A 15,457-nucleotide genomic window follows, 5' to 3' on the forward strand; every position below is an offset into this window, starting at 1 on the left:
AAGTCGGTAATTATCGCGTTCTCGTCATCGTGTCTTCGCGTTTTCGCCTTCATCCCTTCGTGTTTTCGTCTTCGCCCCTTGCACCCTGGATGAACAAGTTTTGTCACGTGACCACAAATGCAAACGCCGATTTAACATTTCAGCAAATATTTGCAGATATCTTTTTTTCCACTGCGAGCACAAAAATAAGACATAGACCTTAGGACCCGGCGTAAATTAAGCTTTTATATTATGTGAGTAGTCATTACTAGACTTTAGTAGTTTTTTAGAACACTTCGACACAAATGTTTTTTTCGCAAAGCAAACGCCGATAGGTTTTACTTTTTCCTATCATTTTTTTCACTGGAAATACATGTTGAGGTAAAATAATAGAGGATATGTCTTTTTACATGCCATTCCTGTCCCTAACTCATTTATAATTTCATTAGCAAAGTTATATTTGACGTAATCCCATGTCATTCCCCGTATTGTCTAATTTGCAAACGTCATTTGAACATGTAAAATATGCAAACGCCGGTTGAACATCTCTACCGTTTACACCGGTGCTGGAAAACTCTGTCTTACATCCCCATGTAAGACAAGTCGCGTGCTTTAAATTACGTCATTGATGCGCGCTTTTTATGAATGAATCGCGTTCTTAAAATGACGTCATTTTTCCGTTATGAATGAAGTTGTATGTTCATACGCTACTATAAGAAAAAAGTGCGTAATGAGAATATATCAGTTTTCATAATTTCTGTTCCGAAAATAATTGACATGTAACATGTAAGAAAAAGAATCAAACACCGGCTGTCAGTGCAGACGGAATTAAATATCTAGCTCTCGGGTGACTGTTTAAGGCGGAAACTCGGCAGAGCCTCGTTACCGCCGTAAACAGTCACCCTCGAGCTAGATATTCCGGTATGTACCGGCAGCCGGTGTAAGATTCTTATAATCTACCGTTTACAACGGTGCTGGAAATCTCTGTCTTACACCCCCATGTAAGACAAGTCGCGTGCTTTAAATGACGTTATTGACACGCGCCTTTAATGAATGAATCGCGTTCTTAGGATGACGTCATTTTTCCTTCATGAATGAAGTTGTATGTTCAACTACGCTACTATAAGAAAAAAGTGCGATATATATATATCAGTTTTCATAATTTCTGTTCCGAAAATATTTGACATGTAATATGCAAGAAAAAGAATCAAACACTGGCTGTTGGTACAGACGGGAATATCTAGCTCTCAGGTAACTAATAAGCGGAAACTCGACAGATATTCCGGTCTGTACCGGCAGCCGGTGTAAGATTCTTATAAACCGGTGGTTATTTAAGTCAAGTTGCAAAATACTTCTCTCTTTTCTCCTTTTTTATTTTAAAACATTCTTCTTCTTGAATAACAAACTTTTATAAAACTTCTGTATATCCCATTTATACATGTATACATAAAACCATATAATCTTCTCAAAAATCAATTCCACACAAAATTCGTCGGGAATAAACTTTGATTTAAAAATGTAGAAAAAAATTCCATCTTCTTAGGTTAAACTATACAGTGACGTTGAACTACACAGTGAGATCACTTGGAGTTACTTGTTTCAAATAAAATTTAACGAAGGTGTTTTCTTTTGACCAATCTGCAGCGTTGAGAATTTGGACCTAAAGCTCTTGTAGAATGTGCTGTTTCGTTTTTATGTTCATCTTCATAAGCCTCTTGAATAGTTTTAAGAATATATGAAGCCAAAGTTTGTGAAGAAGCTTTATAATGAGGTACATTAATTGTCAGAAATAAACTTGTTTAATCTTTACGTCTGAAGGATTTAGTTCTTTTAAGATAGATAGCAAATGCTCTTCTTGGATGGTCTTAAAAGCTGGTACAAAAATTTTTGCTGATGAATGACCAGGTCTATCCTGTTTAGCCAAACCATGTCTGCTAAAAGTTTCCCCATCTGCCTTCACGGAAATAGCTCCTCCTAATGTTAACGCTTGAAGGTGGCTGGCTCCCCTGAATGTCGTGATAGCTGTAAGAAAAACAACTTTTTTTTTATATGTTAAAAATTCAATTGATGTTTTTCTCAAAGGTTCAAAAGGAAAATGTTTGTAGTGAACTAAGAACTTTAGGCAAATCCCATTCAGGCAACAACTTTGTTACAGGAGTTCTTAAATTGAATACTTTTAATTATCTGATAACAAACGGATGTTGACCAATAGGTGTGCTATCTACTGGAGGTAAAACTGCAGATAAAATAGAGCGGTAACCTACTGTAAACCTTTATTGTACAAATCTGATAAAAACTCAGCACAAGTATTTAAGGATGCTGTGAAGGAATCAATATTCTTTTGACGACACCATATCATAAATTGTCTTAATTTACTGGAGTAATCTTTCTGAGTACCAGTTCTCCAGCTGGTTGTAAGAAGTTTGAAAAAAACCTTTTTCTCTAAACTGTCTGTCGATAGCAACCATGCAGTCAATTTCAGAACACCTGGATTTGGATGACATATCTGAGATTTTGGTTGTTGTAACACGTTTGTAACCAATAGAAGACATAACGGTTGAGCTTCCGACAGATTCAATAAATCTGGAAACCATGGGCGTAGTGGCCAAAATGTTATTAGAATCAGTTTGCAATGAAATTGTTTATTAGGATGAAGAACTCTGGAAATGAGACAAATATAGTTCAGCGTTTAAAAAGACATCAACGGGTGCTTAAATATATTTCAAATGACCAACCGACGTTTGCCCATTTTACATAATCAAACGACGTTTGCAAAATCGACAACAAGTGGAAAACATGGGTTTACCTCGAATATAACCTTGCTAATGAAATTATGAATAAGTTAGGTACGAAAATTACTTGTAAAAAACATATATCTTCTATTATTTTCCCTCAACATAGGTTTCCAGTGAACAAAAAAGATAAGAAAAGGTAAAACCTATCGGCGTTTGCCTACCAAAAAGAAAATTTGTGTCGAAGTGTTCTAAAAAATCACAGAAGCCTCGCAATTACTACATACATAAAATAAAAGCTCAATTAACGCCGGGTCCTAAGGTCTAGGTCAAAATTTTGTGGATGCAGTAGAAAAAAAGATATCTTCAAATAATTACCTGAAATCGGGTCCGTAATTGCTGAAATGTAAAATCGGCGTTTGCATTTGTGGTCACGTGACCACACTTGTTCATCCAGGGTGCCTTGGTGTTTTCGACGTTTTGCGTTTCAAATTTCTTCTTTTGTAGGCGATGGCACTAACGGAACACCGTACATTTCTTAATGTGACTTAATATGTTTTTTGTCATTAAAACCAGCAATAATAAAAATACATTTTTTTAAATTTCAGAAATCGTTACTTTACTTGAAAAGTGTGATCAGGAGATATTTGATGGCTACAAAGATTACAAAGTAAATAGTATATTTTAATTATTTTATAAATTTATGGAATCATTTTTAGGCCAAAAATATATCTACCAAGTATGAGATAAAAAGTGACGTTCTTTGTTACGGAGTTTCGCGAACTTCAGTTTTACTGCTTGTTTCCAGTTTAATTTCCACCTTTTAAAGAGATTTTGATATCTAAATAAAAATATCTGTTGTTTTTTTCAACCCTTAATCTGTATAGAATCAAACTGGTTGTGTAGTCAGGCTCTAGACTGTTGGTCGCCCGGTTTCTGAATTTTTATACTGAATTCACTTTAAGACCGAATGGAATATTCCAAATTTAAAACTGGACAAACCCATTACACAAATCCAGCAGATTTTAGGGTTAAAGTCTTCATTTTGGTGGTATTGTCTACGTTGAAAATAAGATTTCGTTGAAAAATTTATTCATATATTGATCATATTTATTTCAACTTTATACAGCCGGTCTTTTATAGTGGCATCTTTTAATACGGAATCAAGCTTTTGTTTAATTATCATGTATGTCAAGTACCTCGGCGACAATTTTAAATTTATTTACAGTCATTGAATTGGTTTCTTCTTAAGTTTCTTTTACAAATGACTAGATTGTAATTCTTCAAAAAATATTATCTCTAAATTACAATGAAGAAAAGAACATGTATTGTGACTTAGTATTTTGTGCGGAAGTTAATTAAGAATTACGACCAAACCTAGTTTATTACACATTTGAGCCGCGTCATGACAAAACCAACATAGTGCGTTTGCGACCAGCATGGATCCAGACCACCTGCCCATCCGCGCAGTCTGATCAAGATCCATGCTGTTCGCTATCAGTTTCTCTACTTGTTACATAGTTGGTAAGCGAACAGCATGGATCCTGATCTGAGGCTGGTCTGGATCCATGCTGGTCGCAAACCCATTATGTTGGTGTTGTCGTGACGCGGCTCATTTATATTTTACAGTCGATATTCAGCGAAGAGATGATAAAGACAATTGATGATGTTTCAGAACATGTCATCGAAATGTTGCAGGTAATTTATTATTTTATTAGTTTTTATTATTAAATTACATAATATGGACTTTTCCAGCTTAATTGGAAATGTCAATTATCAGTTTAATGTTGTTGTCGCAACATATTTAGGTCTCCTTCATTTCCACGAGTCCTTGACCTTTTCATTTGCCTCATATCCTATCTGCCTGCGAGCAGACTGAAACTTTTTATGACTGAAATACTTTTCCATCTCGCGTACATTTACCTATTGATAATTTTTATTTGAATTTATAAACGCATTTTGAAAATGTCATTAAAGCATGAAAAGAGCAAAAATAAAATGTTTTAATTTTGATTTGATTTTCTTTTTTCATGCAAAGTTTAAGAAAATTCTCTGCAAAAAATCCTCTTCTTTGCAGAAACGTTTATAATCATTATTAATCATATTCATTGGGGAATGTTTAACAATGTGTTAACTAAAATATGGTTAAAGATATGGTCAGGTAATCTGACGATCGCCCCCCCCCACCCAAAAAAAAAACAACAACAAAAAACAAAAAAAAAACAACACAAAAACATACACACACAAAAACAATAACAACAAAACAAAACACATACACACAAAAGCTCTGATTAAATTATACAGTAAAAACCCTTAATTAAGAATGTTTACACACTTTTTGACCATGGCCTATTTTAGTCAATTTATATGAACAAACAATATATATATCCCTGCAAATACAACATAAAACTATGTTATAAATTAACATCTATTTGTCAACAGGAGGATGGAAGTGGGTTAGTGGTGTTTAGCGGGTGTGGAACATCCGGTCGACTAGGATTTATGGTGGCCGTAAGTTATATATATAGTACAACCTCTGCAGATACAGACAAACATGTTTTTGTTGATGAGTGGTGATGCTCTATAGAGGTTGAATTTATTTTGAAATTTTACTTTTAGAAGCTATTGGGCAGTTGTTATAAAGAGATAACTGCTTTATAGAGGGTCGCTCTGCAGAGGTTACATTACCTTCCTTAAAAATCAAAGCAGCTGACCAGACAATTACTTATTACTTTATTAATTCAAATTTTTTTTTTAAAAATCTGTAATATGTACACTTGTACATTGTTCACTGCGAAAATCATATGATAATTTAAAAATAAATTAAAAAAAAGAGTAGCCTATCACTTTTAATATAATATATACGTATCGGTCTAATTAAAATACCAAACAAAGCCTCCAACAGTACTGAGCCGAGTCAGATTGCACCAATGTGCAAGCTGGCCTGGATCTATACCAGTGGCAGAGGCTAATCGCTGTTTGGTTCCGTCATATAAAAGTTTAAAGTGTCATTTCTTTTACCATCACAGAGAACGTTCAATGAACTTCAACGTGAGCGGAAACGTCCGGAAATATTTCGGTACCTGATTGCTGGTGGTGACAAGTAAGTTACTTTAAAGGCACATTATGCCTCAGAATCCATATTTATAAAAAAAATAGTTAAAACTGTCAAACATTTGTCAAATGATGTTTAAAGAATGGATAAAGTGCATGTTAAATGTTTTATAACTGAATAAAGTAGCACTGAACATGTATTTATGTGTCGTAAAGGTAGCAAGATGTAAACAAAGTAGTATTTTGACTTTCAATCAAAATAGTAATTCATTACTAGTATAATTATAACAATTGCTAACAGAACTAAAAGTGCAAAAGATAGTGCATGTATATAGCAAACGAGTATGTGTTTAGAAACAGTAACAAGATACCAAAAATTAACAGTGAAAATCAATATCATTCTGAGAAATAATAGACCTGTAACTAATTCTTTCTTGATTTATATTTACATATTTATAACAATCAAGGGTCTGTTGGTATATCCAAACAATCAGACATAAATAGTTGTTCTTTCTGTGATATAGACCTATCAAACTGACGTGTCTAGAAATAAGAATAATAAAAGTTAATAAGGGCGTTTACATCAACGAGAATCGAAACGTTTTTTTACCGTAACTGTAAGATTTCCAAATGAAATGGTCTGTTTTTATTTTTGATTCATTACTTTAATGGCTATATTATAACAAACATACTTTTTTGTTTACTAAGGTGGCATAAAGGGGCCATCAACTATCGTGTGCGCACGTAGTTGCTATTGCGTGCGCATGTGATAGATAAAATATTTCTGATGTTCCCTCTATGTCACCGTAGTTTACTGTATATGCATGTGTATGTATTTCTAAGCGGCCATATTCCATCGTTTCACGTATTATTAACGTTTTGAATATATTGCATAATTATATATACATATTATTATATATCATTATTATGTAGCACTAGCTTCGAAACTTATCCAACCAATGTATTTTTTCCTTTCAGAGCTTTATTCACGTCGCAAGAGGCACCCGAAGATGATCCCCATGCAGGCATCGAGGCACTTAAAAAGGTGCAGTAAAAATTTGAAGTGAAACATTTGAAATGTGACTGTTATTGATTAACTCAACCCTAACCCTCCTGAATTTCTTAAAATGACATTATGTCCATCTAAGAGTATATAGTATGTGAACAGGTTAAAGTCAAAATAAGATCACATTTTACCATTTTCCTTTCAATTTTATCATTATCTTCGCATGAAAGATAAATAACTCACATGGCGACACAAGACAATTTCTATAAATTAATATTCATTGTAATATATACCTGTAACTCCGATTTATAAGAAGAGTGGGACAGTCTTTTTATATTTAAGGCGGATTTTTAAGCATATATCAACTGTTGGTCAATCACCATTATAGCAGTAAATGTTTTGAAATGTAAAGTAATTTGAGCACAACTTGGGCATGATGTCACTTTAAGTGAACTTGCTAGTTTCCATTTTTTGAACTGTCCATTATCAAGTTTGGAGATTTAAAGATGAAAATATATGAAGTTGGTCAACAAACAGTAAAGAGCCTGGTCAGATTGCACAAATGTGCAGGCTGGCATGGCTCTATACTTATCAAGGGTAAGAGTTAAGATAACTCATACGATATTGATGTTCATCTTTATATCGTAGTATTATCTTTCTTTGTTGAAGTTTTTTCTTTCGTTGCATCATTCTTTTGAGTCAGAATAATGGTCCATTTGCGCTTTCTAGCACAGTGGAAACGGATAACGGGCATTTTTAAAAGTAATTTTGGATGAAATTATGTTTTCACAAATTGTGTATCTAGGTACTCTTTGAAAACATAATTGTAATGTATCTGAAAAGTTTCCAGGAACAATGTTCAGTAACAATGTAAATAATTACATTTAATTGTCAGAAAACCAGACATTGTTCAGTACTTCACAGATAGGCATGTAAACACTGCCAATGTGAATTATATCTTAGGTGTGATAAGGCAAAATGCAAAAATATTGCTGTCCTACAGAAAATTTCTCAAAAGAAGGAAAACAGAAAACGCACAGAAATACAATAAACATTAACAAAACAATGATATCTGTTTCAATCACTTAGGCCATTCGAAGAGTTATACCGCCAAGAGAGATATATTATGATTAGAAATTACAATTTCCTTGTAAAAATTTGGCGCATTGGAAGACAACATTGACAATAAGGATCCTACAGATCAGCAACTCTCATGGTCAAAACTACTGAGAGTAACTTTAGATATCAAAGAGAAGATAAACGATTAAAACACCGTTATTACACATTTTCTTTTTCTCCAATTAATTTACCTTATCATATTGTTCAGTGGTTTCAATTATTGAGTTTCTGTTATATATGTGTCTTAGCAGGCCCCATTGTGTATAGTGTTTATTCCTGTTATAACTCCTCTACAAGGGGGGGGGGGGGTATCGGGGTCAGAATGGTCGGTTCGTCGGTCTCCTTCGTAGACAGGACATTTATACAAGTAATCAAACTTGGTATTTAGACCGCCTCGGGTAAAGGTCACTGTTACTAAAAATAGAAAAATGGTTTCCGGGCATTAACTAGAGTTAGGAATGAGATATTGTTATCAAACTTGGTGCATAACAAGCTTATATAAAGACCCTGGTTGATATTGCATTTGGACCCCCTGGGGTCAAGGTCACGTTACTAAAAAAGAAAAATGGTTTCCGGACAATAACTAGATTGAGGAATGCGATATTGTAATCAAACTTGGTGTATAGCAAGCTCATATGAAGACCTCGATTAGTATTTGATTTGGACCCACTGGGGGTCAAGGTCATGGTCACCGTTACTAAAATAGAAAAGTGGTTTCCGGACAATAACTAGAGTAAGAATGTCAAGCTTGGTAACCTTTTGGAAACTGTAACAAGATACCAAATGTGAGAGGATTTTTAGAAATTAATATGATACCATTTCGATGGCTTAATTGGGCTTTAATAAACAAAAATGCATCACTGCAATGAAATTTTTTATCAATGCCATCATTTTCCTTATCATTTTAATTTTGTCGGTAAAGAATGTGTTCATACCTTTTATCAATACAATTTTAAAGGCACAATATGCCTCTGGAATCCATATATGAGCCGCGTCACGACAAAACCAACGTAATGCGTTTGCGACCAGCATGGATCCAGACCAGCCTGCGCCTCCGCGCAGTCTGATCAGGATCCATGCTGTTCGCTATCAGTGTCTCTACTTGTAATAGGTTTTGTAAGCGAACAGCATGGATCTTGATCAGACTGCGCGGATGCGCAGGCTGGTCTGGATCCATGCTGGTCGCAAACGCATTACGTTGGTTTTGTCGTGACGCGGCTCATATTTTCAATTGTTATGAAATGTCAAGCATGTGTGTAATAATGTTTTAATAATGGAATTAGATCATATTATATGTCTAACAACTGAAGAAAGTTGCACTGAACGTGAAGTAATGTATCACAAAGGCAGCAAAAAGTAAACCAAATAGTATTTTGACTTCCATACAAAACACTTATTTGCCAACAGAGCATGAAAAGCAACAGATAGTTCAAATATGTGGGAAATGAGTAAACTGTAACAAGAAACATTTGTACCAGAAATGAAAAAAAGTTTCCGAGTAATGAAAACGATTGCATTTCTGGGGCATAATGGACCTTTAATATTCATTCAATAAAATTGTATGTTTAACTTCATGTCTGATGTATTTTTTCTTTTACTGTTTTAAAGATATCAGAAGGAAAGGACCGTGTATTGTATATAGGTATAACTTGTGGCTTATCAGCACCTTTCGTTGCCGGGCAACTAGAATACTGCATGGATAATTCCAAATTTGTACCTGTCCTTCTAGGTTTTAACCCAGAACATTTAGCCAGGTATTTATTGATTGCTTAGAACAATTAATTCAACTGTCAAAAAGTTTTATTTTCTATAAATGTATACTTTATGTAAGACACCCATTCGTATATTTATTTCGATACCATTTACGAGTCAGCTGATGTGTCGAGGCCTATGTGACTTCCGAGCGATTAATACACTGACTTTGCATCTTTTGTTCGTTCGAATCCCACCGGTGGCTTTGGATTCTTTTAAGTGAGGAATTTATCCAGCTAGCCAACGGAGTAAAGATAGTTCTTATAAAAAAGCCAGTTCGAACCTGAAATAATGTACAAAGGTTCACCCGAGTTCTTCCTATGCCAGTGTTACTGCAAAGTCGCATATTGTCATAACAGTGTCATGATTTATACGTAAAATCCCAGTCATTGGCTACGGTAGATATAGAAATAATAGAAATATACCCTAATTGTTCATATTTTTTCTTCTACAGAAATATCAAAATAGAAAATTGGGATAAAACATTTTTGCAAGGTAACTATAATCTGTCAGTTTGAAAAGTATTATATATACATATTTGCATGTTCTCATTTAAAGCTGCACGCCTCCAGATGAGCCAAAATATTTCAAGAAATTCAATCTTTAGAAAAATGTATAAATATCGTAATAAAAGTAAAAATATTCGATATCTAATTGATTATTAACTTGTTTTGTGCGATTAATGACTGATTTCACAGTATCAATTATTATAATTCTACTGCGTTACTAACGCAGTCAGAGGTATTTATGTATGTTTTGACCTCTTTTTGGTAATTAACGTAGATTGTAAGTGCCGTTTGCAATGTGTAAATTACCTTCTTTGTTCACTTTACAGTATTTTACTTTTAAATACATGTACTTTTTCTCGAAATTTTCATGAAAATTAGCATGAATCTGGAGGCATGCTACTTTAGAAGCCATATCTTATGTTAAGTCTGAATTATTCGCTTGATGTTATCAACTACAGCAGTGTAGTACCATATTAGACAAACTTTGGTTAACGTTATTTGTTACAATGCTAAAATCCGTCCAGTCTAAATTTTCCTGTATAGTTTTTCAATAAGGTTATTGCAATTTACAAGAAGTATCATCTTTATACAATGTCTATTTAAAATTCATAAAATGGTTGCATGCGGTAGACTCATATACTTACTAATTTGATCAAAGTTTTTTTTTAAGTTAATTTTTTTCTCTCAGTTTTTCAATATTTTTTTTATTTACTTTATATTAATAAGATATGAATAATATCTCATGCAGTGTTGAATCTGTCCGTTAAAAACATTATCAAGCAAAAAGCCCGCAGAGGTATACATTCATTAAACCCAATTATCGGGGGTATCCATACATATGTTTTGTTGTATACTTTTAAACAATGCAGGTTCTTATGATATTAACTGATGATTGATATACACATCTTAAACAAATCTGGTAAAAATGGGAAGTATTCTTATTATACCGTGAACTACAAAGAATCGCGTATACACCGTTGAACAGATGTGGTTGACCTGAATTTATGAATAAAATATTTGAAATATGTCTACAAATGGTTTCATCTGAATTACTTATATGTTACTAACAAATGTACATGTATTATCTGTTAGTTCTATCGCCTAAATTACAAATTTAGTATTTACAAAAGGTGTCAACAAAAGCTTTCATTTGAATTTCAAATATTGCCCTAGTAGATGTATCTAATAATACTTTTACTCGGCACAAATATGATACAGTTACTAATAAATCAATCTAAGAGTACTTTCGCCTAAGTTTTAAAAATCGTATTTTTACAGTTATTCAAAAGTTTTATTACTGGAATCTAAATTATTTTGTTTACAAACGTGTCTACAAGTTCTTTAATCTGAACTACAAACATGGTTTTTCATATGATTTATTCAGTTAATAATAATATCATGTCATTTGCATAATGTCGTAAATTTATCATTCTGGGAAAAAATGGATTTAGATCAATTTTTTATTGGACATGTTTGAAAAAATATTGAAAAAAGAGTTGTACTTTGTTTATTTCATTTGCTTTATTTGTCAGCCTTGTTGTAAAGAACAGAGACACAGTATTAATTGTTTTATGTTGTAATAAATTAAGCAATATAATTAAATATGAAAAGGAAGTTACAAAGATGACAGATATTTTAACAAGGTCACCGTGTAAATTAGGTGAACAATTAATTCTGTTTTCTATGTAGCCTGATCCAATAACAGGATCGAGTCGGATGAAATGTGGGACAGCTACGAAACTTCTTCTTGAGACAATCTGTTTGACTGGACTCCTGGACATGTATCACTCCGAGGAGAATATGTATGTTAAATACCCTGTATTTGTTCCATGGCTATTAAAATGCTAGGAACCAGTCTCAAAATGAAACACAGCATGCTATTGGTTGAATTCAAATTCTTAAATTTGAATTAGCCAATCAAATGTTCGCATTATGGGACATGTGGTACTTCACGATGTACCAGAGTTTGCTGTTATGGCTGTACTTTGTATAAATCTTTGTCTTCATGCGCAACCTTCTAAAAATAATTAAACAAGTTTTATGTGTTACATATCCTGTATCAGAAAACTAATAAACAAAATTTGTATTTTTGTTCTTGAAACCAGAATAAACATTAATGTAAATTTTGTCATGACCACTAACTACAGTGAAAGAATATACCGATATTTAATTGTTATGCCCATAATGTATCATAGAATTTTCTTATTAAAACTTATGATTATAGTACAGAAAGCTGACATTAATTGCTAATACGTGTTCGTCTTGTCGCAACATAAAGAGACACATTACTTTAAATATCTATTAATTTAGACAACTTGATAACATATGACTTAACAGTTTTGGATATGTATTTTTGTTGCATTTTCCGGTTAATTTTAAGCTTAACTTTTTAAAAAAAAATGTGGAGCTATCATCATAACCCTCTTGTCGGTATCGGCGTTTCTTAACATTTTTGACAAGGCTCATTTTCTAAGAAACTATACGCTGTAAAAGGTATTCAAATTAAAATTTCGGAGTATAACATGTTTATTATCACTAACAGGAGCCCGAATTTTAAATGGCGATACTACCTTTTATTTTGGCAAAGTTTATGCCCCACTTTACATATTCATTGCCTGGTTTAAATGGCTTTATTTGGGCACAATAACCGTTGCTAAATTCTGTTTGTCTCTTGGTTCTTGCAATTTATATGCATTTTTAGTAAATTAAATAAGTATTTGTCCATTTATTTTTAGTCAACCATCAGATCTCTATGCGCATGTTATAACATAGTGAAACAAGGCCGTGTACAAGGTTAAACCAAGAAACTGTGGTTACGTGTCGTCGAAAGAAAGGCTGACAAGTGGTCAAATGGATTTGACTGTAAATGTTCAATATCACCCAATTGATAATTATAATCCGCACACCTAATATCTTTAAATGGAACCTGTCCACCTAAAAACCATTCATGTATTTTAGGCTAAATAATTTTGACAACATAGATAGATCAATTTTGGCAACAATAAGTATACTCGTAGCACTGAGTGGCGAAATAGTGCAGACAATGATTGGATTGCACGGATATGCAGACTGATCTTGGTCTGCACTGGCGTACACTGGCTAGAATCAACAGGTTAAGGGTTGATCCTGTTAAGTACATGTATACAACTAGGTATGCAAAAGGGAGAGAATTTATAAAAGAAAAAAAAGACCTTTTGTATAACTTCACATATTGACGTGTCTGGTAACATTTTGCTCTTCGAATTTAACTTCCTGTTGATACTTTCTATGCTGCCAATTGTTTTAGATTCCCATGTGCCTGTAAGAAATCAAAATTTGTATATTGTTTGTTCATTGAATCATTAATTGCATACACTGCACCTATATTTTCAACACATTTCCGAGGAGAGATACATATGGTTTTCATCTTTAGTTTTAAACTTTCTTTGAGCAGTCTTCGCTCGGGAGGAAACATTTATTACATTGGAGATGACAGTTTGGCCATCATGGGTCTGATTGATGCCTCAGAATGTCCGCCCACGTATGGTGCCAGTAAGTCTGATATCTGGTTTAAACATATTTATTTAAGCTCGATTGCGAAGCAAGTTCTTGCAACTTATATTAATCACTTTGAGTTCGCTTTCTGGAACCGACCAGTACTGGTGTCATATGAAGAAACATGGTCGTGATCCGATTAAGGCTCGAACCCATGATCCCTGGGTTGAGAGGCAGACACCTTAACCACTATGCCACTGCTCCCCTTGTCAGATATTTGTGTCATTTAGATTCGACTTTCTACACAACCTCTTTGTATCCAAATTTACGAACATTTTCCATTTTCCTTTCAAAGATATTAATATCAAGGACTTTAGGTAATGACGATATAGCGATAGTCTAGCTTGAACTGTTGGCGGATGGCCTCGGGTTGTAGCACACAGATACATTTGAGAAAATGAGCAGATACATATACCTTGGAAGATCTACCGACTTTCCGGAAGCTTGCCGGAGACCTTCATCACACGAAAGAAGTCACAGTCCCTGGCAGGATTCAAACCTATAGCGATTAGAGATAAGTAATATCTAACTCAGCGGCCTTAACCATCCTATCATGGAGGCCTTATATTAAGTGCCAATTACAAATGGCAAGGTGATCACGTGAAGATGTTGAGATGCATTTTATGGTTGATGCCTTATATGTAATATACCACGAGATCAGATTTGTTTAACTAAAATAAATTGATAAGATTTTATATAAAATTTCTACTTAAGCTTTAGATGATGTTCGGGGATTTGTGGCCAATGGTTATAAAACGTTGCAAAATGTGGAAGGAGATCTGTCGCACCTGGCAAGTTACTTACATTATATCATGAGTGAAACAATTTAGTCATGCTATCAAACCTCCTAAATTTAGCTTACTTATGTGTAAACAATATATTTACTTTGACTGCTGAAATATTTGTTGAAATAATAATGATAAACATTCATATTATTGGAAGTGAAATTTAAAAAAAATATCCTTACACGTTCTGTATGTTTATACACGAGCATTTTCTATGTCTTTTAAGGAGCAAGCTCTATGTCCATACATAGACAATGTCTATACACAAGCGAGCTCTATGTCTATACAAGTGTAAGTTCTATGTTCATACACGAACAAGTATTATGTCTATTCACGGGCATGGTCTATGTTTATTCATGAGTAAGTACTTTGCCCATACACGAGCAAGCATCATTTTTAAACACAAGCAATTTCTATGTATATACACGACAAAGTTTTATGTTTTTACACGTACAAGTTTTATATCTATGCATGAGCAAGTTCTGTGTCTATATGCACGCAAGTTCTTTGTCCATTCACGGGCACTAATAGCTTAAATTGTTAAAAATATAATAAACCGAAAAGTAAATGTTTACCACTCATATCAATTTTGTTTATGGTATTGGGAGCTCTCTAAAAAAAGTTCCTATTTTGTTTCAGGGTGAACATTTTAGAATCTCTCATGACAAATTTTTGCACAGACATATCTCCAACTGACCGCGACATATTAATTGCTATAAAAATTGTGGTATGTCATCATTATATATTTATTCATAGTTGTTATTTTATTTTTACATTAAATAACCAAATATTTAAAGATCTAGTTTCTATATATTTTCATTCCTTTGGAGTCATTTGTTGAAAATAAGTTTAGTGTTGAAGATCCACAATACCGCTTTCAACAGGCGGTGCTGGGGAGGGGATAGTGACTTGATGTATTTCTAACATCCTATTATGTAAATTATTCCTATTCTCTTACTGCTTTCTCTAAATAAATCCCTGCACCCA

The 15,457-nt window shown here is 33.6% G+C and overlaps 1 protein-coding gene across 1 annotated transcript; it reads left to right on the forward strand.

The window, feature by feature from the left end:
* Nucleotides 1–3,319: 3,319 nt before the first annotated feature.
* On the forward strand, nt 3,320–14,911 carry LOC132740010 (glucokinase regulatory protein-like; the record flags this gene model as incomplete). The annotated part of the gene is given in 10 exon segments (XM_060727863.1): nt 3,320–3,381; nt 4,341–4,409; nt 5,154–5,222; nt 5,741–5,814; nt 6,744–6,810; nt 9,499–9,644; nt 10,097–10,154; nt 11,841–11,994; nt 13,401–13,682; nt 14,400–14,911. Coding segments are annotated over 10 exon segments (1,097 nt in total), but the record flags the coding sequence as incomplete, so codon positions are not given.
* Between the last annotated feature and the right edge of the window lie 546 nt (nt 14,912–15,457).

Source organism: Ruditapes philippinarum, unplaced genomic scaffold, assembly GCF_026571515.1.
Source record: "Ruditapes philippinarum isolate M1 unplaced genomic scaffold, ASM2657151v2 ctg4784_1_1_1_1, whole genome shotgun sequence".
Taxonomy (NCBI): domain Eukaryota; kingdom Metazoa; phylum Mollusca; class Bivalvia; order Venerida; family Veneridae; genus Ruditapes; species Ruditapes philippinarum.